The sequence below is a fragment of the Thermobia domestica genome, chromosome 1, assembly GCF_964235325.1.
Source record: "Thermobia domestica chromosome 1, izTheDome1.hap1.1, whole genome shotgun sequence".
NCBI classification, from domain to species: Eukaryota; Metazoa; Arthropoda; class Insecta; order Zygentoma; family Lepismatidae; genus Thermobia; species Thermobia domestica.
In genome coordinates, this window is record NC_137454.1 from 363,386,512 (window position 1) to 363,413,994 (window position 27,483).

Below are 27,483 nucleotides of genomic sequence, written 5' to 3' on the forward strand. Positions count from 1 at the left end.
ATATATATATATATATATATATATATATATATATAAGGAGTTTTGGTAATTCAAACTCTTTAAAAATTGAAATGAAATCTTTATTCTAAGGAAGACGGTCGATTAACACAAGTATATGATGATGGAAGAAATGATGGAATGAAATTGTGGGAGTAAACAGGAGTATCTCGAGAAAATCCACGAACACGATGTTGTCCCCCACAAATTGGCCGGAGATCGAACCAGGGGCTCCATGCACTAGAGGTAAGGAATATACCACTAAGCCACCGTGCCCCACAATACAAAACTTGAGATAACGTTATTTCCTTACAGTATTTTATGCATGCAATACAGATCTGAATTCAACTATTCTAAATGCTAAACATATTCTTACTTCTTGTTAGAACACAGAACGTGTGAGTTTTGATTCCAAGTCCTTTATTTATGCTCTTAGATTTTTATTCCTTAAAATGTCTGTGTGCTCTTTGTTGGAGAGTAAAAAATGGCGATAGCATAAATTTTGTAGAATCCACTTTAAGTTTCAGTAGGTTTTTTGGACAAAACGCTCGGAATGAGTTAGGAAGTGGACGGAGATCCCTTCTATACTTTTTCTCTGCCTGGTCACCGCGTTGCAACTCCATAAATTTTTCACTTTGAATCTTTCCGAGAAACCGTTAGTTCGATCCTCGAGATTGTCTCTGGTGTCTGGAGATTTCTTAGTGCTTTTCTCTACTCTTAAAGGAAACACATTCTTTCTTTACATTCACTTCCTTATGTATTGTTTATGTTGATAGTGGAAAACTTGAAAATAAATACATAAGTTTGTACTTCATTCAGAGTATTGCAATGTGAAGAGCAGTGAAATTTCAACAATATGATGTTCAAACTCCAGCGAGGAAAATTATCACAAATGTCCCATCTACAGAGTGGCCCAAAAGTAGGTATACACTCCTGGATTGATTAAGTATACTATAACATTCTAGTTTATGAGTTTATTTGCTTCGGATGTTCTGAGCTTAAGGTAGAACTAAAAAGATATTAACAACAAATATTAAAGAAACTAAGTCTATCTGATGGATAACAATAAGAAGTTACATAAAATGCAATGAGCTGTTCAGTACGGTACTGTAGGCTATACCTACTTTTGGGCCACCCTGTATAATAATTTCTTTATCTCCCTGAAAGAAAGCAACTGAAGCATTCCTATCGGGGTTGCTTGTTTTCTCCCCGAAACCACAATTAATGATGGAAGTTTCAGTATATTATCTATTACACTGTGGCCGCGCTTAGCGTAGTTGCTTATGCTCTCGTCTTCAGTGAGAGCGGTCCCAGGTTCGATTCCTGGCGGGGATATTTGGACGAAAAAGTAAACGCTTTTTCAGGTTAGCTATTCCGAGTGAAGTTTTCCTAGGTTTTCATCATTCACATCAGGCAAATGCCGGGAAGGTACGTAACGTACAGATCGCTTCCTTTCTTCCTCAATTCTTAATTGGGTAAGTACACCAAGTTATACGAGAAAGTACCATCTTGGTCGTTTGGTTAGAGTGTAGCGTCTCTTTCAGCAGCGATTCTGTATGAGAGGTGGGTATAGACCTTAAAGTGGAATCCGAACCACAGAGACAACACTAGAGCAAATTATACATGTATAGTATTCAAACTAAGTTTACAAGTAATAATAATCAAAATTTACTTTTGTACATCGAGCGGTCCCGGGTTCGATTCCTGGTGGGGACATACGGTGGGAAAAGTAAAAGGTTTCTTAGGTCAGTCATCCTAAGTGATATTTTCCTTTATTTCCCTCATTCATATCAGGCAAACGCCGGGGTGGTACGTAACATACAGGTCCCAGGACACTTCCTTCCTTCCCCAATCCTAACTTTATTCTCTTTCCCCGGATAGTGTGATCGCCGAAAGACGTCATCCCTCATGCGTGTGACGGGCTAACATGACCATAGATGCCGAAAGCCCAGAAATCTAATTCCTAATCCTAATCCTAACATGACCATAGATGCCGAAAATCCAGAAATCTAATTTTTAATCCTAATCCTAACATGACCATAGATGCCGAAAGCCCAGAAATCTAATTCCTAATGCTAATTCTAACATGACCATAGATGCCGAAATCCCAGAAATCTAATTCCTAATCTTAATCGTAACATTACCATAGATGCCGAAATCCCAGAAATCTAATTCCTAATGCTAATCCTAACATGACCATAGATGCCGAAAGCCCAGAAATCTAATTCGTAATCCTAATCCTAACATGGTCATAAATGCCGAAAGCCCAGAAATCTAATTCCTAATGCTAATTCTAACATGACCATAGATGCCGAAATCCCAGAAATCTAATTCCTAATACTAATCCTAACATTACCATAGATGCCGAAATCCCAGAAATCTAATTCCTAATCCTAATCCTAACATGACCATAGATACCGAAAGCCCAGAAATCTAATTCCTAATCTTAATCGTAACATTACCATAGATGCCGAAAGCTCAGAAATGTAATTTCTAATCCTAATCCTAACATGACCATAGATGCCGAAATTTAGAAGAAAGGAATTTTGGGATAAAATATGAAAATCCTGGGAATTTTTTGTGGTGGCTGATTGACCAATATAAATCCTTAAATTTTTCTTTGTTCTTCAGAAATAAATCAATAAAATAGCAATAGGTGTGTGTGGTGTGTGTGTGTGTGTGTTCAAAGTAGCATAATTATTGTATCCATTATTGCGTGTGTTTATTTGTGTGCAGGCGCGCACGAAGAAATTTTTGTTGGGAGGGGTCCGACACTACAAGCCACTACGTTTGTGAGTATTGAACAGGTATTATTTTGCACATGTAATTGTAAAATACTTGCACCAGTAGCGTACCCAGGAATTTATTTCGGGGGGGGGTTCAAACTAAATATGAAGCTATTTTATATTAAAATTGCTAAAATTGCCCCTAAAATTAGGCTAAATTTTTAAAAAGTCGAAATTTCGGGGGGGTCCGGACCCCGTGTCCCCCCCCCTTCCGTACGTCCCTGACTTGCACCTATATTTTTAGAAAAATGATTGATTGTTTTTATAAGAGAAAGAGTATCGATGAAATATAAGACCAAACTTTCATGCTACATCAATCATTTCCCTGGTAAACAAGTATAGTTTTATTCAGAAAGTGTACAAATGTATATTGAATTAGGAAGTTTTTTGGGGGTTCGGACCCGTTCGACCCACCGTGGGTGCGCCCCTGTTTGTGTGTATTTTTTGTGAAAAAAAGTGAAGGAAAAATTAAAAAAGAAAAATATTAGCAAAATACAAATGAACAAAACAAATGTGGTTGGCACTGCCTTTAACATAGCTAAGTTAATCTTATCACATAGCTTCTGTCATAAGTTTTTAATCCTCAACAAACTACGGAAAATTTCATAAGAAAAGGAGAAAATTTTGTGTCAAGGAAAATTTTCTTAAGAGTCTTTATCCCGGCGAAATTAAAATACCGCTAATTTTACAGTAATTAAGTGATATCTTCAAATAGATAAAAGATAATTGAAATATGGAACAAGAGCAGCCTAGACAATATTATCTTGCGTGAGGTACCGGTACCGTTATCACAAGTCACCTAGCGGCTTTCCATTTTCAGCTGTTTAGAAACGCGAAAATAAATGCCAATTTTAAAATGGCTCGAAATCGAAAACAGATAAGTGAGTTGTGATAACGGTTTTTCATGTAAAATAATATTGTCTAGGGCGCTCTTGTTCCACATTTCGATTATCTTCTATCTATTTGAAGATATCACATAATTACTGTAAAATTAGCGGTATTTTAATTTCGCCGGGAAGAAACCTACGAACACTGCTAAGAATTATTTCATCTTCAAACCTCCGTCCTCTTGAACCTTATTATTATTAGCAAACTGAATTTCCTAAGTTCTAAATGTCGCTCATTCTAACTTTGGAACAGATTCCCTTAAATAAAAATAAAATCAAAATCAGAACAAAGTAAATCACTTTTAATAAATATTAGTAGCTATAATTTTGTTAATATTAGTGTTACAGTTTTCATTGTCTTGTGTGATAGTGTGTTTGATGAATTAGATACTACGTTGCCAAAACTGAAACATTAAAATTGACTTTGTTAGGTCAGATTTGGGGACACGGTGGCTCAGTCGTAAAGCCTTAACGTCTGGTGCGAGAGGTCCCTGGTTCGATACCTGGCCAAGTAAGTTTGTAGTGGACAACATCGGATCTGTGGGTTTTCTAGGAATACTCCTGCTTCCTCCCACACTCTCATTCCACCGATTTTTCCATCATGATTCACTTTAATCATCCCTGTTCCTTAGCCTAATAGGACATAATTGTGAGACGTTAACCTCCATTAACAAACTGCTCTATAGCTACCTATTGCAAAAAAAAAAAAGAAAAGAAAAGAAAAAGAAAGAAAGAAAAAGAAAAAAGAACGTACATATCAATACAAGCTCTGTTGAAGATAGTGGAAAGAATCAGGCCTAGAAGTTTTAATTTCGTCCGGTAGATGTCAGCTATTTCAGAATATTTGGTTTCATGTAACTCCGTAACTTCCAACATTATATACAATTATCCATCTTTGTTTCAATACATGCTTATAATTTTTAAACAGGATTTCAGCAAGCAACCAAAAAATTATTTCTTGTATTTTAACTTGTGGTTATTTTCTTTGATTCTTTATAATAATTTTGATTTCTGAATGTTTTAATTGATTTTTTGTTCACCTCTATAATAATTTTGGGTTCTCTTGTGATGGATTTCTTTTGCTTCCCTCTTGATTTGTTTTGATTTCTCTTTTTGATAATAGTTTCAAAAAAATGGGATATGGAGAGCCAAAGTTAAAGTCAACGATATCCGTGAAGATTAATGTGTAGTGGTTAGAGCATTGGACTCACGTCCGCGTGATCCCGGGGTTCGATTCCCGACAATGCCTCTTAATTTTCGGTGTCCGCCCAACGTCGTAAGGTAAACTGGTGAATCAAATAAATAAAAGACGTGACGGCCAGTAGGTCTAAAAAGTTATTGATGCGCCTGTTAAGAACACGACAGGCTGGATATAGTTCAGCCGGTAGCTAAGAGATGGCGTTGGGGCGGCTCAGAGTCACAAAAAGGGCTGATATGCCAAGTGTTTTGGTTTTAATGTGTCACTGATACTAATTTTGTTTATTTGTGTCACTGATACTAATTTTGTTTATTTGTGTCACTGATACTAATTTTGTTTATTTGTGTCACTGATACTAATTTTGTTTATTTGTGTCACTGATACTAATTTTGTTTATTTGTGTCACTGATACTAATTTTGTTTATTTGTGTCACTGATACTAATTTTGTTTATTTGTGTCACTGATACTAATTTTGTTTATTTGTGTCACTGATACTAATTTTGTCACTGATACTAATTTTGTTACTGATATTAATTTTGTCACTGATACTAATTTTGTCACTCATATTAATTTTGTCACTGATACTAATTTTGTCACTGATACTAATTTTGTCACTGATACTAATTTTGTCACTGATACTAATTTTGTTACTGATACTAATTTTGTCATTGATACTAATTTTGTTACTGATACTAATTTTGTCACTGATACTAATTTTGTTTAATGTGTCACTGATACTGATACTAATTTTGTTTATTTGTGTTTTAAATTTCTTTTAAAGTAAGTTTTAATACATACAAGTTAGGGATGCGCACAAGACAAGATTTGAGGCTGTCTCGTCTCGAAAATGTGCTGTAAAACCGATGTCTCGACTCGAAAAAGGTATATTTCTCTATATTAGAAGAGCTTTGTCTCCACTCGAATTTTGTGAGAAAAAAAATCTGTCTCGACTCGTCTCGTGCGCATCATTACGGATACAAGTATTAACTAATAAAATCTCAAAAGTAATTTTTAATAAACAAAGAATTTTTCAAAATAAAGTACTATTCAGATATTTGTGATGAATTCGATTGTATTTCATGCCTATTCTATACGCTCTTTGGTTTATATCCTATGAAGGGCTAAGAGCGGCCACATGACTTTTAGTTGAGTGATGTAAGCTGAGTACATTACTTGCTATGGACAGAGATTGCTAGAACCGCTTACAATTAGTCAATTAGAGTTGCTCCTCAATTGCCTCACGACTCTGTTTACCAAAACGAAAAAATCCAGGTATTCACGGGGATCAAAATGCGCTCTAACCGTCCTTCTAATAAATAATAATAATAATAATAATAATAATAATAATAATAATAATAATAATAATAATAATAATAATAATAATAATAATAATATGTAATACTGATTCATTAATAAAATGAACGCACAAATTAAAAGAATTTCATATAGGAAAAGGATATTGAAACACCTTTTAAAAATTCCCTCCAAAACTTGTTTCTATTGTAATGTCCAACATCAGTTGGCAACACTGTGTATAATAATATTCAACTGGTTGACTTTACTTATCTTTTACTTAAAACTAAACAACAGATAGATACGTTAACCGTTTCTTTACTTCTTATCAATATTTCTAGTCTAAGAATGCTTTATCAGACAAACTTAACATTGTAAATATTTCACACAACCTTTTTAAATATGCAACTTTACACAATTGCTAACGGGAAATCGTGAACGAACAAATAAATCTAAAAGTAAATATGTTTATTAGATTTTAGATAAAGACAGTGGTCAGTTAAGAAAACAGTAGATACGTACGTAACACGTAAACGGGAACGTTCCCTTTTTTGCAGCAAAGTGGACTAACGCGCGTGTCTTATGTGTGCATGTTCTGGAGTTAGATTCCCGTTGTTACCTACCTCAGCCGAAAAGTTGTTCGGATCCCATTTATAAAACAATAGGTACTATCTCATATGGCTTGGGTGGTTCGAAAGCCTATTTCAATCAATTGGTATAAACGGGCATGAGGGCTGCCGTAGCCCAATGGTAGCTCGTTCACTTCTAGTGTGTGGGGTCGCTGGTACCACTCCCGCTTGCGCCAAGTGACCTTTGTGGTGGTCAAGCACCTGTGGTGTGTTTTCTCAGGGTTCTCCCACTTTCTTCACTCCACCATTTCATTCATTTCTCAACATCACCGTCTTTGATTTGTTATGATTGTAAGTTCAGCGTCCCGTCAAACAGCGAGGCTATACAAGACAAGGACTTATAGTTTAACTAAAGGAGCTGTCGAATCGAACCTGGACCTCCGATGCCAAAGGCACGTACGCTAACTGCTAAGCCAAGATGAACAACTCCTATAGACGATACATTCGTGGGACGTAAAACTGAAAGATTTCAATTTTATTCAGACGGACATGATTTAAGACAGTGGTTTCCAACCACTGTCTCGCGACCATGCGCGTACCTTCAATTTCTTGTTGAGAAAGGTCCAAAGTTTTTTTTTCGGGGGGGGGGGGGGCGGGATCCAACATCTATGTAGTATTAAACCTGTGTTATTCCGCACCCGAAAATACGATAAGTAATTGTTAATTATTGCCACCTGTATTCTCAGAAAATCTGATAGAACTAGATTAATTTTATAAGGAAGGTGTAAAATCAAAACTTTAGGCTACATCAATCATTTCTCTGATAAACAAGTATACCCAGTGGCGTATTTAGGGGGGACTTCAGGGCTTAAGCCCCCTCCCCGAAATCTTACTTACTATAATAAAGTGTATGAAATATCTTGCAGAATTTTTACAGTTTCAGGCAAAGCCTACCCCCGAAAGAAAATCGTAAATACGCCACTGAGTATAACTATATTAAAAAAGTGAAAATATTAGTCGTGTTACGAAGTTTTGGGGCGGGTATTCCGTACTCGGTGAACGCTCCGTGGATGCGACACACTGGTGTATGTTACGCAGCCTCACGTCGCGAAATTTTAAAATTTAAAATTCTTGAAGCATTTTATAACTAGTTGAAATCAATTTTGAGACATTTTCAATCAATGTTTCCAAGTGCACCAACCATGCTTAGTACTTGATGGAGGCATAGCTTTAATAAATAAATTTATAAAAGATGGTCAATTCCGGAATTTTTACTTTTCGGAATTCGGAAAGTAAAATCGGAAAATTCCGGCTTTCGGAAAATTTCCACAATTAGGAAAAACGACAGATTTCGAAAAAATTTCGATATCGGAAAAAATTCTAAAATTCGAAAAATTCCAAATTTCGGAAAAAATTCCGAAAAATTTCAATTTTTTCCGAATTCCGGAATTTTTTGAATTCCGGAATTTCTGAAAACCCTGCCGCCATTATTATATCAAAATTTAAGTCATATTTATTATTGAAGTGGGTACTATGTAATGATATGTGTTTCTTTAAACGTTGAAAAAAATGCTCTTCAGTGTGTTGGCATAATCACTTTATCACTTTATATTTTTTCATATTCATAATATGAATCCCGGAACACTAAAACAGTGTTTAAGATCTAATGCTTGGGTGAGTTAGTGTTGCATACGAGACACGAAAAATTTTCCATCTCGTCTCGATTCTCCTCTAGAAAACGAGACGAGAATTGTCATGCTTCTTGTCTCGGTTCGAATTTTTTAAAAAAATATACATATTCTGAAACAAGGTGAGAATTTTCTCTCGTCTCGGTACAACACCATCTACAGCCGAATTTCTCAAATTAATCGGTTATAGAATAGACACCGGTGAAACCAGTGAGCCACCGTACTGAACTGTTTCATTTTGATGAATAACAGTTAAAAACAACCATTTCGTTTTAGAGGTGAGGACCGTCTCACTTCCGTGCTCCAGTAGTGTCCCTTAACTTTATATACGCACATTTTTTTTTTCGATCAGTAAGTCATGTTATATTTACTGATAATTGATTGTATCATTAGATTGATCGTGATACGCAGAAATAATAATCATGATGGCGAAAGAAATCTTTAAGAGGAAGTTGGCGAAAGTCTGTTTTGTAAAGAGTTGAGAAAAAGACTCATAAAATGCTTCGTATGGAATATTGTACTGTATGGGACAGAAACATGAACATTACCTAAAAATGATGAAAAACAACTGGAAGCTTTCGAAATGTGGGTGTGGAAAAGAGTGAAGAAAATTTGCTGGTCCGAGAGTAAAACGAATGAAAGGGTGTTAGAAATAGTGGGAGAGAAAATAATAATTTTAGATATTGAAAAGGAGAAAAGAATCTGGTTGGAACATTAGCTGAGAAGGGATTGTATCATGAGGGACGTGCTAGAGGGAATGGTGGCAGGAAAGAGAGGGAGAGGCGAAGTAGACTACAATTGATGGACGATATCAACACAGAGAAAACGTACGTGAAGACGAAGAGGTTAGCGGAAGACCGTGGAGCATGGAAAACTTCTCAGTTGCGGCAAGTGACATGCCGATAATGGCAGAAAACTTCTGATGATGATAATGACTCAAACTTTCCAAATATAGCCTTCATAGCGTCGTCGCTAACGTTCTCGCCTTTAATGTGAACGGTCCCGGGTTCGATTCTCGGTGGATATACACGATGGAAAAGGTGTAAAAAAAAGTCTTTTCAGGTCAACCATCTTGAAGTTTTTCCTGCGTTCTCGTCATTTACACTAGGCAAATGGCGGGATGCTACCTAACATAAAAGCCCCAAGCCACTTCCTTCCACGGTTCCGCGGGTAATGTAATCGCCGAGAGACGCCATTTCTCATACATGACGTCCTTAAATGACCATAGTTGCCGAAAACCCAGAAATACAACGCTTAATCCGAATCAAAACTTCCTAATGGGGGCCACGGTGGCTCAGTGGTAAAGCGCTTACCTCTGGCGCGTGGGGTTGCTGGTTCGATCCAAGGCCAAATAAGTTTGTGGTGGACAACACTGTGTTTGGGTTTTCTCAGGATACTCCCGTTTCCTCCCACTTTTCATTCCATCATCATTAACTTGCTTTAATCATCGTCTCCCTTAGCCGAAAGGGATACTCAGGGACGTACGCAGGGGGTGAGTCCTGGGCAAGGGTGGCGATCCTAGGGGGCCGAGGGGGCCCGGGACCCCCAAAACTCATGTGACCCCCCTATTGCAGTTATGAGTATACAATATTTGGCATAATTTGAGTGCAATTTCTCTTAAAATCTTCATATATATACCTTTTGCATCTGAATGTTCCCCCCAAATTTACAGAGAAATCGGCGCCCTTGGTCCTGGGGGTCCGGATCTCCCTCGAAATTTTGACTTTTGTGTAAATTTAGCCTAATTTTAGGGGCAATTTTAGGAATTTTAATATAAAATACTCTCATATGGAATTTGGACCCCTTCTGAAATAAATTCCTGCCTACGCTACTGGGTATAATCCTGGGTCTTTAAGCTGAAATATTTCATTTCATTTCAAAACTTCCAAATGTGACTGGACCCGAAACAAGATTGTTAGTATATACAGTTCATTCTTGTCTGTCTTAACATAGGCCTAATTAATCTTTTCTAAACGTAGCGACAAAGCAATCTCAGAAATTCCAATTTCAGTTTACTTTGTTATACGAATGTATTTTGTAATACGCTGGTGATAACACACCCACAATTTGATACCATCCAATCTGTCGTGCTGTCATTCGCTCGAACAAGCCCCAGCTATACGATACAGCAATGGTTGTATGTTTTAGTAGGGGTTTCGTTTGCTCCTACAGAAGCAGAAAGGTTTTTTTTCGCGGAAAGAGACCATGCGCACGCAGAGCGGTGCTGCCACCTACCAAACGTTTCACCATAATATCGGCTGCTTCAGCAACGAGAGGTTTAGTTGTCAAAGAGGCAGAGAAACGTGAGAGTGCGGTCGAAGGCACAAACGAAAGTTCTGTCTAACGGTACACGGGCCGTGGTACCAAAGCAGAAAAAGGTTTTCATTTTTAAAATAAAATAAAATAACACAGTTCGGTGTTCCTTTAATATGTGGTCGCTGGTAAATACCGTTACCTCGACAATTGTTCAAACGTATAACGTGAGAAAAATAATCGTGTAAATTTTCTTCCGTTTTTCGGTGTTTTCATGATCGTTTTCTGTGAGTGAAATGACCAGTTTTGTCACATCTGGACATCAAAACAAGAAGAGTCATCGACGAGCAGATACAGGACATCATCTCTACGGCATCAGTTTAGTGATAGAAAACATCCGTCAGCCCCGAGTTCGTACCCCGCCAGTAGTTTCGGCGATATGTTGGTGAGTAGGTGACACCTAAGAAAACATTGCTAATGTTCAAACTGTCTACAATTCAAACTTCGTTGCTACAGCGCACATTTGCCCTGTATTGGTAGCGGGGCAAATATAAACATATTTTGTACCACAAAGTTAACAAATTGTGATGGTGTTGTGATATTAAGAGGAATTTTTTTTTAAAAACAACGAATTGTTATTATTTTTTGTTTTTTTCGTGGGGGAAAAATGGTGGTCTCCTTACAAAGTGTGATGAAAATTTGGACGACCATTGTTGTGGGCCTTCTATTGTTACTTGTGCCAGCGTCTTGTTTCAAATATGAAGCTCCAGATGATTGTGTGTGGTCCCTGGAGAATAATGACACATCACGGGTTGCGTTGTCATGTAAACTTCGCACAATATCTAATGACATAGATAAGACCAATCTCAGTATGTTACTGGCGGAAAATACTTTAAAACTTCGAATTGAGTGTAGTGAAGTGTTATTTTTTGAAAGTACTCTTGGGTCCTATGCTTTCCAAAGACTGTACCAACTGGAGGAACTTGAGATCGAGTATTGTAAAATTCTCCGAGTGCCCATGGATGCTTTTGACGGGTTACGGGACTTGAAGAAATTGACCTTGAGGACTTACAACTCGGATTGGCCGTCAAGATCTCTAGAACTTCAAGGAGGTTGTTTTTCCACTCTCAGAGAATTGCAAGTGCTTGACTTAGGTTGGAACAATATTAAGTCTCTTCCGGATCATTTGTTTTGTTCTTTGCGTAATTTGCAGACGTTAAATTTGACCCACAATAGACTGCGTACTTTGAAAAACTTGTGGTTTGAGCGAAATGAGTGTGGATTGGATGTAAAATCGTTAGATCTTTCTTACAATGAATTGCGTGTGTTTCGTAACCATTCTCTGGCCAAACTGAAGCGGCTACAGAAACTGTACTTACAAAACAACGAACTTACTGTTATCGAAGGTCAGGGCTTAGCGGGTTTGGCGTCCTTGCATGTTTTCAATGCTTCTAGTAATTATTTGGTCACTTTATCCGCTGATTTGTTTAAGGGCACTGGAGACTTGCATGAAATTCATCTTCAAAACAATTCAATTCGAGATCTTCCGGCTGGGTTGTTTGATCGCTTAGAATTGCTTCTTGTACTTGATTTGTCCTACAACCAAGTGACAAGCGAAAGTTTAAACGGAAGTCCTTTCGCTGCCCTTATCCGGCTCATTGTTCTTAATCTTTCCAGTAATAATCTTACAAGAATTTATGCTCAAAGTTTTCAGGGCTTGTACAGTTTACAAATTTTAGATCTGAACAACAATTCTCTCGAGACAATTGATGACAATGCTTTTCTGCCTTTGTATAATTTGCATACATTGAATCTGGCCAACAATAATTTGTTTCATATCGATGCTCTTGTTCTGAATGGTCTGTTTGTTCTGAGTAAACTTAACCTCAACAACAATAGAATCCAATCCATTAATCCTCTTGCTTTCCAGAATTGTTCTGACCTCAAGGAACTTGATCTCAGTTCCAATTCATTGAGTGTTGTTCCAGAAGCATTAATGAAGCTTACTTTTCTTAAGATTCTTGATCTAGGCGAGAATCAAATCACAAAATTGCAAAATGGTTCATTTCGTAATCTTCATCAATTGTCAGGCCTCAGGTTGACTGGTAATGGACTGGGTAATCTGACTCGTGGAGTTTTCGTGGATCTGACCAATTTAGAAATGCTTAATTTGGCCCAAAATAAAATTCAGCATATTGAACGTGGGACTTTCGACAAAACTACCCAGTTAGAGGCAATTCGCCTGGATGGAAATTATTTGTCGGATATTAATGGAGTCTTTTCAACCTTACCCCACCTTCAATGGCTTAATATTTCCAATAATCATTTGGTTTGGTTCGATTACGCTTTCGTTCCCAAGTCGTTGGAATGGTTAGATATTCATCAAAATTTAATTGAGAAATTGGGCAATTATTATGAACTTAAAAGTGGTCTTAGTATAAAGACCTTGTACGCTGATCACAACAAACTGACAGAGCTTGCTGCGTTGTCCATACCCAATAGTATTGAAATACTTTTCGTTAATAATAACAACATCTCGAAAGTTCATCCCAACACCTTTTTGGATAAGGCAAATCTTAGTCGGGTTTACATGTATTCCAACGAACTGGTTAAGCTTGATCAAGCGGCGTTAAGGTTACAGCCTGTTCCAGAGAACGAATCTTTACCTGAATTATACATTGGTGGCAACCCTTTCCACTGTGATTGTCACATGGAATGGCTTCAGTCAATCAACCAAAACGAGTTAATTAATCGCAGACAATACCCAAGGATAATGGATTTGGACAACGTTATGTGTAAGATGACCTATTCGCGAGGTTTGCCTCATCTTCCTATTGTTGAGGCGCATTCATCGCATTTTCTTTGCATGTATGAAACTCATTGTTTCACTTTGTGTCTTTGTTGTGATTTCGACGCTTGTGACTGCGAAATGATGTGCCCAACTAATTGTACATGTTATCACAACGAACAGTGGACAGCGAATATTGTTGATTGTGCTAATTTGGGTACGGACCAGATTCCACGGCGCATTCCGATGGACGCCACTGAAGTGTATTTGGATGGGAACAACTTAAAAGAGCTGAAAAATCACGTTTTTATTGGACGCTCAAAAATGACAGTGTTGTTTGTGAATAATAGTAAAGTGGAAGGCATACAAAATAGAACTTTCAATGGCTTAAGTGCTTTACAAATTCTTCATTTGGAGGAAAATAAAATTAGGGAATTGAAAGGTTTTGAGTTCGAGCACCTTTCACAGTTAAGGGAACTCTATCTTCATAATAATCTCATTTCGTCTATTAATAATGTTACTCTTTTGCCCCTGAAATCTTTAGAAATTCTTCGATTGGATGGTAACCAACTTGTCACCTTCCCTGTTTGGCAATTAACTCTAAATTCATATCTTGTGGAAGTTACGTTATCCAATAATAAATGGACGTGTAAGTGCAAATTCCTGCAAGAACTACAGATTTGGGTGCAGGACAATGTGAGGAAAGTTTCTGACAGCGAGGAAATATGGTGTTACACGAACGACATGGAAGGTGTAAGGCATGTGATTGATTATAACGGAACTTGTAATGATTCCGGTTCCAGTTCTGTTATTCACAGTATCATGATATCAGATTATTTCCCAATAATGATTGTGATTTTGAGTTCATTTTTCGTGATTGTTATTATGTGTCTGGCGATCTTTCTATACAGGGATGACATTCGTGTGTATGTATATTCTCGCTTTGGAGTGCGACTATTTCAAAAGACCGTACAGGGTGAGGACCGAGAGAAACTCTACGATGGATATGTGTGCTATAGTCCCAAGGACGAAGAGTTTGTTGTGCAACCAATTGTGGCGGAACTCGAACACGGGAACCCGTCATTTCAGTTGTGCCTCCATCATCGGGACCTTCCGCTGACAAGTTATGTTCCTCCAGTGGTCGAAGCGGCGGAAGCTAGTCGTCGTGTGATTCTTATTTTGTCGCGAAATTTTTTGCAGACTGAGTGGAGTCGAAATGAATTTAAATCGGCTCTGCATGAGGCCCTTAAAGGCCGGACCTATAAACTTATACTAGTGGAAGAGGGCAATTTACCGGAAGCTGAGTTAGATCCGGACTTACGCCCTTATTTAAAAACAAGTAGTGCGCGAGTAAAGTGGGGTGAGAAGAGGTTTTGGCAAAGACTTCGGTATGCTATGCCTAGTGAACATGTAACAAACTATAGACGAAACATTAACAACTATACATTGGATGGTTATACGAATACTGTGAAGAAAGGACAACCCTATGCTAATAACCATAATCAGCATCACCATCATAGTTTGCAACATAATAATAGTAATAACCATCCTTTGTTTAATAAAAATGATGGTACAGCTACTTCTACGCTTCCAAGGGGTTACACGACCGTCCTACCCGTTCACCGCGACAAGTCGGAAATGCCCGACCGGGAAGCCGGCTACTCTTCGGCCGTTACAGGAACTCCATCCCCGCGAACGCGGAATCACCATCATACCTACATGACAATAGACTCTGCAAACGCCGGTGCTGGTGCGAATTCTGCAAGAAATTCCGAACATATTTATTCCTCTATAGATTCTGATTATTCCACACTTGAGAGAAATATGTCTTCAGCGCCTAATGTTGGTAATAATCATCACCATCTTCTGTTTCATAATAACAGTAATGTGATTGGTGGTGGGCGTGATCTGTGGAGGAGCCGTGGGGGCAGTGCTACAGTTGTAGAACCTGGTGGGGGCCAAGCGTACCTTGTTTGAGATGTTAAATCTCGCGACTGCAAACAGTGATCTTCGTTTCTAATTTTCTTTTGTTTCACTTTTAAAACAAACTACTACGAAAAGTCAATGATTAAATGCAAAAATCTCAAGTAAAAAATGTATGTTTTCTGAAGGATAATTTACATTAAGATAATAGAAGAGGTGATTTTATGTGAAGAAGAGGATTTTATTCATTCCATTGGTGCCTTTTTAACAACGTTTTCTATTGGCAACTATGTGTGATGGCAGGGGACACAGAAGAAGAAGGCTGATTATTATTGGACCAAGATATCGTCAACATTGGCAGAATTGGAGCGAAGTGGCCGAAGGACAGTTAACACTTCCCTTCCTAGTAAAGGAGAAATACGTTACAGGTTAGTTTATTTTATTATTATTATATTAATATTTGTATTTCTTTTTTAAATGAATGGGCAATAATATGTGACTATTTTTGAAATTAAAATATATGGGGAAGCAACAGCGTAACTTGGAACTTTTCCTTGCGAAGGACGGGGGGGGGGGGAGGAGAGGTATTAATATTTGTGCCCTCTACAAAAAAAAATGTTAAATATGGCCCTGCTTAAGTTCTGGGCCCCAAATTTGACATTTAAAATCAAATGTTTTAAATTGTTTCTACGGGACGGAGTCGGCATTTCACGAAAATAGGACTCGTGATAGAGTACATTTGCGCTTTATTTTAGGGAAATATAGCCTATTTCGTTTCTAAGATGGGACAGCAGCAACGCCTTATTATTATTATTATTATTATTATTATTATTATTATTATTATTATTATTATTATTATTATTATTATTATTATTATTATTATTTTGAAATGATATGGTGGGGCCATTCTATGCTTTTCATATTGAATTAAGGGAACGATATGTGAGACAGCTTAAACAAGTATACTGTATATCATTTCTGGGAACCTTAAATGATGATGATAGTAGTCAGTTTTATTGAAATGGGACCAGTTCACGTTTTCGTTTCGTTTTTTAGATCTTATTTATTTATTATTTAGTGGTAAATTTATTCCGTGTTTCATTTGTACATTCATGTTCGTATCATATTGTACGGAGTAAGATAATTTTTAATCTGGAAATGCGTTTCATTTTGAGCGTGGCAGGGAGTTTAAATAGGGGAAACACCCCCCCCCCTCGCCCCACCCATAAATTACGGTATTGAGAGGAAAATATCAATGTTTAAAAGAGTACATAGTAACCTACTCAGTAATGATGACTAGTTTTAATTTGTTAGTATCTTTTTTTTTTTTTTTTGTATTATGTAACTTAGTAATATCGAATAATGTGACAAATTTTGGAAAGTTTTCTAGTTACTAGTTAAAAAATACAATATTATTTCAATATACGGGTATATCTTCTTTTCAGTAAATCAGTTTGTTTACAAGACATATATGCAACTCTGAAACAGAAGTGTCATTTCAGATTTTCCTCTTTTTATATTGGGGGGTGGGAGGTGTAGAGGCGCTCCCTAGAATAAATTGTTTTATTTCTTCATAGTATATTTCTATATTATTGATTTACTTACATTTATGTATCAAATTCGGGAAAAGCAATTGCCCCCTCCCCCCTACGCTCTGAAATCTTTAATTTTAAAATATTTAAAATTAAAGTTGAAGAGTTAATAATAGATGTAAGTTATTATGTCTCATTAACCATCTACTGTCAATCAGTGGCGGATCTGGCCTAAGGGACGGAGGCTTACGTCCCTCCACCCCAGTTTTTTAGGTGGCAAAAATAATTGAAGCTATTATTTATATATTTTTGAAAGTTTATAGTAAACTCATGATATAGTATACCTATCATAGTCGTGGTTCTGGCTGGCCCTCCAGTTTTTACTTTCTAGATCCGCCACTGACTCTCATCTTTCTAACGTCATAATGAAAGGGTGTGTTTTAAGTAGTCAGGTTTACCTGTATAGGTGATGTTTGTTTGAGCCTGCGTTGGTTGACTACACATAACACGTTTTACCAGCAAAATATTAGTTTGTGGCTATTTTCTCTTGTGTGTAACCAAAAGCGTCATTTCAGTTTTTGTTTGGAAGGGCAAGACTCCTTGATATAAGTAAAATTTCGCGTTCTTCACTGATTTAGTGCTATTTTATTAGAAAAGTCTATGTAAAACTCAAACTCAGGGGGGAATTGCACCTCACTGACTCCCCTGTGTGTAACACTGATAAAGCTTAAGACATTTGCATACATGGGAGTCCTCAAGATATTTCGAAAGAGGGGGCAAAGTTTGTGGTCGTTTTCTTTTTATTTTTTTAAATTATTTACATCCTTTAGGAAATTATGGTTTAGCTCGGGACAGACGAAGAAAAAGAACTTGAACGAGTCGCCTAGGGGGTTATTTCTATGATACAATCTCAGTATTTATAGTGTAGTTTCAGCAAAATGTCAAATACTTTTGTATTTTGCTGATGAGCTGGAATAAGAATATGGGAGAAAACGCAAAAACTCGTAAGAAAACCTACGAGTCATACGCAAGGGCGCAGATTTTTCTGTAAATTTGGGGGGAGGGGAGCATTCAGATGAAGAAGGCATATATGAGGATTTTTAAGACAAATTGCATTCAAATTATGGCAAATATTGTATATTTATGAATACAATATGGGGGGACCACATAAAGTTTGGAGGGCCCGAGTCCTCAGGGCCCCTCAGGATCGGCGCCCGTGGTCATACATTGTCCACTATGATTTATTGATCTATAATAGTATCATAACATAATTTAAACAAGGTATTTGCAGTCATATGTTGGTACTATTCAGTTGGATATGGATTCAATTGTTTTTGAGGCAATGTCACAACTTAAGAGGCTAACTTACTAAAAATAATACAAAATTTTCCATTTTTCTTTCGCTTGTTTATTCATAAGTGAAAGGAGATAATGAAATGCAACTTACCAAAATCATAGAGAATGTTATTCTACAACAGAAAATATGAACCTCAATTTTCACTGTTACCGTCCATAGAAATTACAGTGTTGCCAGAATATAATTCCCCCCAAAATCCTAGGAACGAACTCAACTGCATTTTATTACGTATCATGTTTTGGTATCCTGTGAACTACTTTTTAAAATAACATTATTATAACTGTTTGTAAAAGCTATTTTGTTTATTACGAACTAAATACAACTATTATTAAAGAAAACAATAGTAGTTCACAGGATACCAAAACAACATGATACGTAATCAAATGCAGTTTGAGTTCGTTCCTCTAGTCGCTGCCTTAACTTAGATTCTGAGGGAAATGTTATTCTGGTAATTTCTGTGGATGGCAACACTGAATATTCTTCAGGTTCATATTTTCTGTTGTCAAATTGCATTATCGATGATTGTAGTAAGTTGCATTTCATTATCTCCTTTCACTTATGAAAAACAAACAGAAGAAAACTGGTAAATTTTTGTATTACTTTTAATAAGTAAGGCTCTTAAGTTCTGTTCACCACAATACAGAGAGTATTTGACGATCAGGATTACCAACGTTTCTGACGTCAAAAATTGTCGTAAGATATCGGAATGAGGTAGAATTAGTGTGTAATATATTTAGGTGAAGGTGAAGAGTTTAAAAGTTCGCATTGAAAGTGGGGAAAAAAAGATAATAATTTCCAGAAACGGAATACTTAAAAAGGAGTAACTTTAAGAGCAAATCTTGCTATGAAATTCGAAACAATCTATTTTTTTTTTTTCTGCCTAAAAGTGTAGACTTAAAAAAAAAATAAAAAAAAATAAAAGGAAGTTATTTACTTCAAGGCCAGGTCAGAATGAAGTCAACCGCTGGATCTAATAGTGTATAAGAACAATAATATAAAAGCTCACTAAGATATTGTATTCCAAGGACGGCTTTGTGTCTGAAAAAAAGTTTTTCTCTTTTAATCAATTAATTACGCCTGTCTGTCAAAAAGTGTTAACTATCCATCACTGTTGCATTTTTCTTTTCTGTTTCTGTCGAGTATCTGCACGTGTGGAATTATATTAAAGGAAAAGTATTTTATATTCTTACAGGAAGAGAGAGAAACAAAAGAAAAAGTCACTCAGTTGATATGATGTGGTCAAAACTTGAATTAATTGATTTCTGTGTTGTTTCCATGGAAATGTATTGGGTGTCGAGCTTTTCTTTGCTTACGAGCAATCCAAGAAGTAAAGAAAATCTTGTTAAGTTGAACAAGGTTGCGCCCAGGAGTAGTTTTTAGGGTCAAAATTTTACTTTGCAGCGAAAGATTGATAAGAAAGTGGCATTTTGAGTGATTTTCGAGCTTTCCAAGGTAATAGTATACATGAGAACCCCCTGATCTGCGTTTCTTCTGTGTTCTATTACCACTTCTACATGAAATACCATATATTTTCTGCGTAGTGCAATAGTAAGTAGTATCCATGTGCACAAAACATGTGATATGCGTTAAATCCCCCCTTTCCACACACACACACACACACATAGTCATAGGTAAAGTACAAGGACACAACACATGCAGATATAAAGTACAGGTACGTTCTTTTTTGTTTTCGTATCAGTCGATAAGTTAATAAAAGTCGCTTTGTTACCCCCTTTGTAAATTCGTACATACTCAATGAATAATCTCTAGAAGTATGAGCGTCCTGCTCCTTCGGGAACTGAATGCAGCTTCATGTATAATATATCCTTTTCCAATATGTGCTCGTGTTTTTATGACGAATACTTCCCTCCCCCACTTTCAGTGTCTTGAATAGCCTACATTTAGGAGAGACTGAGGTAACTGGTGTCGTCTAATGAAAATTTTATATCAATTGGAAACAATTTTGTTTATTGTAATGCAAGTTGTGGTATACCGGTAGGATCTTCTTTCGTATACGCGTAAGGTGCAATTACAAATGAGTTGCTAGTTTTCTTTAGGTTTTCGGGGCCCTCAAGAATCCTCAATTATATATTACAGTATATCAAATATATCAAAGGTGCAGTTATATTTTCACCACAATATGTTGAAATAAGCACTCAGTTAGTACAGTCCAAGACCACGGTTAAATTATGGTATCAAAATTATTAGGTACCAATGTATTAAGGCCTGGAACGCCCTACCCCTAAGTATCAGAGAACTACAAATTTTTAGTAAATTAAAAAAAAAAAAAAAATCAGTTGAAAGAGTATTTGAAAATTGAGAAAATACCATGTTAATGTGTCATTATTTTTATTATGAAGTTAAGAATTTATAACCTCATGTAATTTTGTGTTATCTGCATATATGAAATATTTCCTCACCATTCTATATTATGTAAATTCCTGAAAGGGAGAACCACAAACACCAGAAGTTTGGTCTCTCCCTGAATTGTTCATAAAGATTAAGTAACTGTTTTGTACTCATATACATATTAATAAATTCTAAGTGCAGAAAGAAAGGAAGAAATCCCTCGTATAATAGAAATAGACGCACTATAAGTGAAAAGAGGAAAATGACTACTTAATGTATTAATTCCTATATACAGCTTTCTGATGCTATATTACGTTTCCAACGAGACGAGAAATAAGGCTTTCTCGTCTTGTTAAAGTAAATCATGTAGAAGTCTTGTCTCGTCTTGCTTATACGAAATTTTTTCTTGTCCTGATTTGTTTTTCGTAATTTTGTTTAGAAACTATCAGAATTCTTCTGCGCCACGGGAGATATGGTATATCAACATTGAAAGCCTACTTATTATTGAAGTATGTGTGTGTAATGACTTGTGCATCTTTAAACGTTGAAAAATGTTCGTAATTATGTTTGTACAATCAATTTATAAATGTTATACTATAAATCATGTAACACTAAAAATAATGTTTGAAATCGAAGACTTTGTAAACTCGTATTCCCCACGAGATTTGAGACATTTTTAGTCTCGTCTCGAAATCTAGACTAGAGTTCTCGTTTCGTCTCGGAAACTAGACTAGAGTTCTCGTCCCATGGGCAACTGTAAGCTTTCTTCCCTTTACCTTATGGCGATGTTTTTATTTTTTTTTTTTTATATAAACTGTATGATTTCCCTCAAGAACTGCCACTGCTCCAGAGTTTAAGGGTTGTATGTTCCTTACCCATATAGTGAGTTACTAGTTAAAAGTCCGTTGTGTTGGCAACTCTGATTTTCATCGCGCTTCGCTTCTTGCTATTCGAGTGTTTTTCAGAAATCAAGAAAGAAAAATGATCGTTAGGGGACTCCAGTTTCCTTTTTCTTTTTTTAAAAAAAAGAAGAAAAGAAAAAAGAGGCTAGAGTGAAAATTTGCCCTCTTCAGTGCGAAAGGGGAGAAACCTAAACAAATTTCTCCCATGCACAACATACTAAAAAGAAAATGAAAGCTCACTCGTAATACGTGGCCCTTGCCCGAGATGCACACACACTCTCACTATCACACACACGAAACTGCCTGCCCCTTCCTCCATGTTACCAGTACCACATGCAAATATGAGCACTTTTGCTTTTGACAGTTATTTATTTGGCCATTACCGCTGGTTTCCAATTACATACTCTGGTCGGCTGGACTGTTGGGTACAACTTCCTTCCCTTTGTTGTCTGGAATAATTTTGGGTCTGGGAATAAATCCTAATTTTAGCCCCCTCACCATACACGGAAAACCACAAGAGTACGATAACACACTACGCGGATAGATGCATCAATCTATTGGGTAGCATAGCTCTGCAGTGATGATTTAGAGTAGTGTTTATGCAGTGGTAGTACCTGTATTCTAATACATATACTATGTCAAGAGAACGTCATTCTGCATTGACAATAGTAAAATCATACTATTGGAAGAACGATTCTTCCAATAACTTCAGATTGGAAGGACAATTTGAGTACAGTTTTCAGTAAATTAAAAAAGAATGTAATTTTCTTTACGTTCCAGCCACATCACCATTATTAACCAAAATAACTTTTACCGAACGGAAAGAACCTTTGTCGGTGACTGTACAATATACAGGACATGGTGGGACGTAAAACTATAAATGTAATTTTATTTCATTCTAAGCATCATAGTATATTAATTTGATCAAGTTCTACCATTAGTTTGATCAAGTTCAGCATCCGCCTAACTAAATTTTAGACATAGACAATACTATAATTTGTACGTATAATGAATCCATCACAACCATGTCAATTCTACATGGTTGTAAAGCAGTTTAGACACGTATAATTAAATATTGTGGTCCCGGTTCGATTAAAATTACTTTAATAATCACCAAAACATACCACGATACTTATTTCAATAGGTTAAACTCTTTTTATTCATTTTAAACTTTGTGTTTTCTTAATACGGATTATTCGTTTCACAGAAATTAAAAATACACTCCAATCAGCTATGGCTTCCTCACTTAATATATCTTTAACAGCATAAATACAAGTTTAAATAGGTCTGGCCACACTCCGCCTTATGCAGAGTCGTTTTGACGTATGATTAGCGTCATACTAAACTACTGACTACTGCAGGAGACTTATGTTAGTCGAACTCTTTAGTATGGCACTAATCGCAATTCAAAACGACTCTGCATAAGGCCCACTGTTGCCAGAGCTAATGGTTTTGCAGAAGATCTCCTGCTTTTTTCACGTTCTACTGATCTACTGCGAACGAAAATGAAAATTTAACAATCTCCTGCTTTTTCCTTATTTCGAAAAGTTAAAGAAATATTATTAATATTGAATTTTCATTTTCTCCTTTCGTAAAAAGATTAAATTTCTCTGTATGCATACACAAAGATCTCTAGAGCATATAGAGCTTTGCTGTATATAATATGAATACAAGGATACAACTGTACGTCTCCTTCTGTATGCATGATGGTTAGTGATCTTTATGACTTACTGTAAAATTTACGAGTACATGTTGTTTAGATTGGGACTTTGGTTGGAAGAGTAGCTTAGATCACCTCTCCACGATCGTTTGCGAAAAATTCTCTTACGTCATGATCACGAGTGACTGTACCGTATAGCTATACTATCGCTAGGTGCATGATAAGACATTTTCGCACTCCACTTTCCTCTTTCACTAAACTCTTTCCAGTCTTAGAACAAAGTAGACATAAACAAAGCGAAATGTATTACTCCGCGGCTCACACGTGCTTCGGCAGCCAGAGACGTGAACAGCAAGATCGTCTGCTAGCTTACTGTCGTCGCATAATTTCCACAATGTTAAGGCTGTAGTTGGTTGGTAAATAATTAACTCACTGACACTATATTGGAAATATGTATTTTCTTAAATCCTTATATAAACGAGCTTACCGCTGTTCCTGTGTCCTCTTTTGTGTTTTATAACACGAGGCGAAAATGGATTATTGTCACATATTGTCGCCACGAAACTCTGCATTCTGCTATAATTTTAAATGAGTGGGGTAGGCGCGCGAATGCATACGCATGCGCAGTAAATACTATATGTCCAAATACGCGTGAGGCTGAAATAAAGCTACATCTGTTGTTAAATATTATATATATTGTGTTTATTATCATGAAGTGCAGGAAAAATTCAGATATATTTATTTCAATTATTATTTTAGTAGGGATTATATTGCGGTAGGATACTAGTGCAGTGAGTCCAACAACCAATCACTGGTCATCGACCCACTGGTAGTCAGGTGGGTTTGTTTACGTCTACTTTTTTCTAATGCTGGAAAGAGTATACGTCTTAGTTCACACACATGTGTATCAAACATTATTGATATAAAGGGTTCATGAGGGTCTTTTCTACCTCCAAAAGATTACCTAATCATCGGAAAACATGATATTTAAAATTCAAATTTATGTTTTGTATGTGTTGTTTTATTTTGAAAGTAATAATGCATTCTGGACTGCTTGTTTTGACCACTGTCCCCCTTAATAATGGCAAATTTTTTTGCTCTCCCTGGATTTGCACTCAAATGACGCTCCTTTATATGTCTACTGCTTTCTCCTGCTTTTTATCTTAGAGTCTTTTGCTTTTCCATCTAATCGGTCTGGCAACACTGTCTGAGCACAAGATTTGTTATCATAAGGTACCGGACTATTGTCCTTGTTGTCCTTGCAACAATATGCACATACACATGGAAAAAATCACACGTTATATCAAATAAAAATTAGAATTCCACTATTACTACTTACAATATCAATCAGAAAGGAATTGTAAAGGTTTTTATTTCAAATATGGCCGTGAAAACATTTGAAAATAAGTCCATATTTTCGTTTTTAAAATTAGATAATTATGCTGTTGGCACTCACGTAACCGAAGAATGTAATAGTTGAGCAGGATGTAAACAAAACTGTTCAGGATTCTCGTGGCTGTAATTATGTCTGAAAATTAGTGCAATTTAACTTAGCCGTGCTTACATTTCAATAATTTGAGTGTAATTATGTGTATTTATCCACTGAATACGTTCACGTCAGTAATTGTCGACTGGTTATGATTTAGTGAAAGATTAAAAAAAAAAAAAAAAGTATACAGAATGTTTAAGCTGTATAGCTGCAGGATACACTGGAGTAATAATACAGTGGCGAAGCGTGGCGTTGTATTTTTGAGGATCGAATCAGTCATTATCTCCTTACTTCCATGTTTTATTCTACAGCATTGGAATACTAATGCATACAACATGACACACAGGGGCGTAGCAGGAAATATTTTTGGAGGGAACATTCAAATATTTTTCTTTAAGAAGTTTGGTTTACTATAACTTTTATATGCGTATTTACTCTGCCCGTGCGTCTGGGAGAGAAATAACTTCAAGAACTATTTGATGGGTCGCTGTCTGTTTTGGCCAGGGCATGGAGAGTCAAAACTTAGAAATCCAGTTCATTGTAATGATTGTGATATCCAAATCAAAAGTGGTGGTAGTCATTTTCGAACGTTGAACATTGTAGAGCAAAGGCTTCTACCTATATTTTCAATAATAATACTAATAAGAAGAAGAAGAAGAAGAATAATAGAACAAAAAGTGTAGATGATGTGTAATATCAAATTTTCGTACTACATCAATCATTGCTTTTTTAAACAAATATAATTTTCTTCAGAAAGTGCATAAATGTATGTTAGGAAGCTTTTTTTGGAAGGAGGCAGATCTGGTGGACCTCCGGTGAGTGCCCCATATCTATGCGTGCTTAAGAGACCCCATCACGGCGAAATTAAAATATCGCTAATTTTACATTAATTATGTGATATCTTCAAATAGATGAAAGATAATCGAAAAGTGAAACAAGAGCTCGCTAGACAATATTATTTTACATAAGGTACCGTTATCGCGAATCTCTTATCTGGTTTCGTTTTCCAGCCATTTACAAAATCAGCATTTATTTTCGCGTTTCTAAGTAGCTGCAAACGGAAAGGTACTAGGTGACTCGTGATAACGGTACCTCATGCAAAATAATATTGTCTAGGGCGCTCTTGTTCCACATTCCCATTATCTTTGATTTATTTGAAGATATCACATAATTACTGTAAAATTAGCGGTATTTTAATTTCGCAATAATTAGTCCTCTTAAAGACGTATGTATTCGCCACTGTGCTTCTGTGGCAGGCATTTTGGCTCCAGAACGAAACATTTCTCAACAAAATTCTAGATGTTAAACATCGTGTTGTGGCATATTATTATTATTATTATTATTATTATTATTATTATTATTATTATTATTATTATTATTATTATTATTAAACTTTTATACGCTGTAGGTGTTGTATACATAAAACGATCTTTGATCTGTAAAGACCTTTCCGTGAAGTTCTTTTTGCGCTTTTTGATGTCCGTGTTCCATACTGGAATATAAGAAACTTATATACTAGTGACCGTATATTACGTATTTATATTTGATACGTTAAATGCATAGAGAAACTGGCCTAGGATTGATATTAACGAGGGCCCAAAGGAGAAAGCTGGGAAGGGGGTAAATATGTGAAGGAAAAGCGAAAGCGTAAAAGACAGTAATTTTGCTTTGATTTCTTCGCCCAGGACTGAAAATTTAATTTTCTCGAAAGAAAGGAGAAGGAAAAAAGGAAAACAGCTAGCAGTTTTTTCTATAGTCATTTTATCACATCGACTTTCTCTCTCTCTCTTTCTCTTTCCATTTCACAGTCCTTTGGGGAGAGGGTGAAAGCGGATTCAGGGATAGAACTCTTTTGCCTTTTCTTTTATCGTAGTTACGCTGTGAAACACTTCCCATTTCTCTATTCTGGTTCATTTCTGCCCATATTCCGAAGAGGAAAGACTTTTTTTTTAACGGGGAAAAGAGAAAAAGAGGGGAAAAGAATGGTTTTAATTTGGGAACTCTTGAAGCGACGGTTATTGTCGGGAAATGGGTTCAACGATAAATCAATTGCTGTAGCCGCGAAAAAGTCGACAGACCGAATTTCATGGCGGTAAGCATTAAAAAAAAAAAAAAAAAAAAAAAACTGAAAATGGGAAAAAGATACGTTGAGTACCATTAGGTGTGTGCTGGTGATATGCATGAGATTTCGGTCTCTCGTTTCTACTCTGAGGACAGGTGGATTCGAACCTTGCTGAAGTCGATTGTTTTTCCCTAAGTCCTATCAGGTCTTGAATTCCTGAATTTCTTTTTTTTTTCTCTCTCTCTCTCAAGCTTTTCCTGTTTTATATGTTTCATGAAACTTATTTACTGAGTTTGACTGGATAGTCAGTTGAGTATAGGAAAAATCTGGCGTTCCCAAGTCCCAGATATGTCACTAAGTTTTAGGGGTTTTCTCCGTTTAAACAAACAAAAAACATGGTAAATACCTCGCATATTTAATGATTTACAGAAAATCTGGCGGTCCTGAGTAGCGCATCACTTTTAATTTTACGGGCATTTGTATTCCAGAAAATACAATATTTTTTTCAGCTCTTTTACAGTGAAATTCTTAAATTTTCTTGTGCCACATATGTTCCTCTAAATTTTGAGCTAATATACAGGGTGTTCCAAAACAACACTGACAACGTTTGGAATGTGATTCCTGACACCAAGATAAAACAAAAAGTGTATACGAACCTGAGTACACAAATACTTCGTTTTGAAGTTATAGGTTGCCGAAGACATGAAAAAAAAAATTAAATTTAAAGGTCCATAGCTCCAAAACTATGG

General features: G+C 36.3%; 1 protein-coding gene across 1 annotated transcript in view; it reads left to right on the top strand.

Annotated features, from left to right (window-relative positions):
• The first annotated feature begins 10,683 nt into the window (after nucleotides 1-10,683).
• The window catches only part of Toll-7 (Toll-like receptor 7), a 98,217-nt gene continuing 81,417 nt past the window's right edge, over nucleotides 10,684-27,483 (top strand). Inside the window, exon 1 of the mRNA XM_081730702.1 lies at nucleotides 10,684-15,811. Coding sequence (XP_081586828.1) covers nucleotides 11,340-15,437 — 4,098 coding nt within the window. The 5' untranslated portion in view covers nucleotides 10,684-11,339 and the 3' untranslated portion in view covers nucleotides 15,438-15,811. The remainder of the gene's footprint in view (nucleotides 15,812-27,483) is intronic.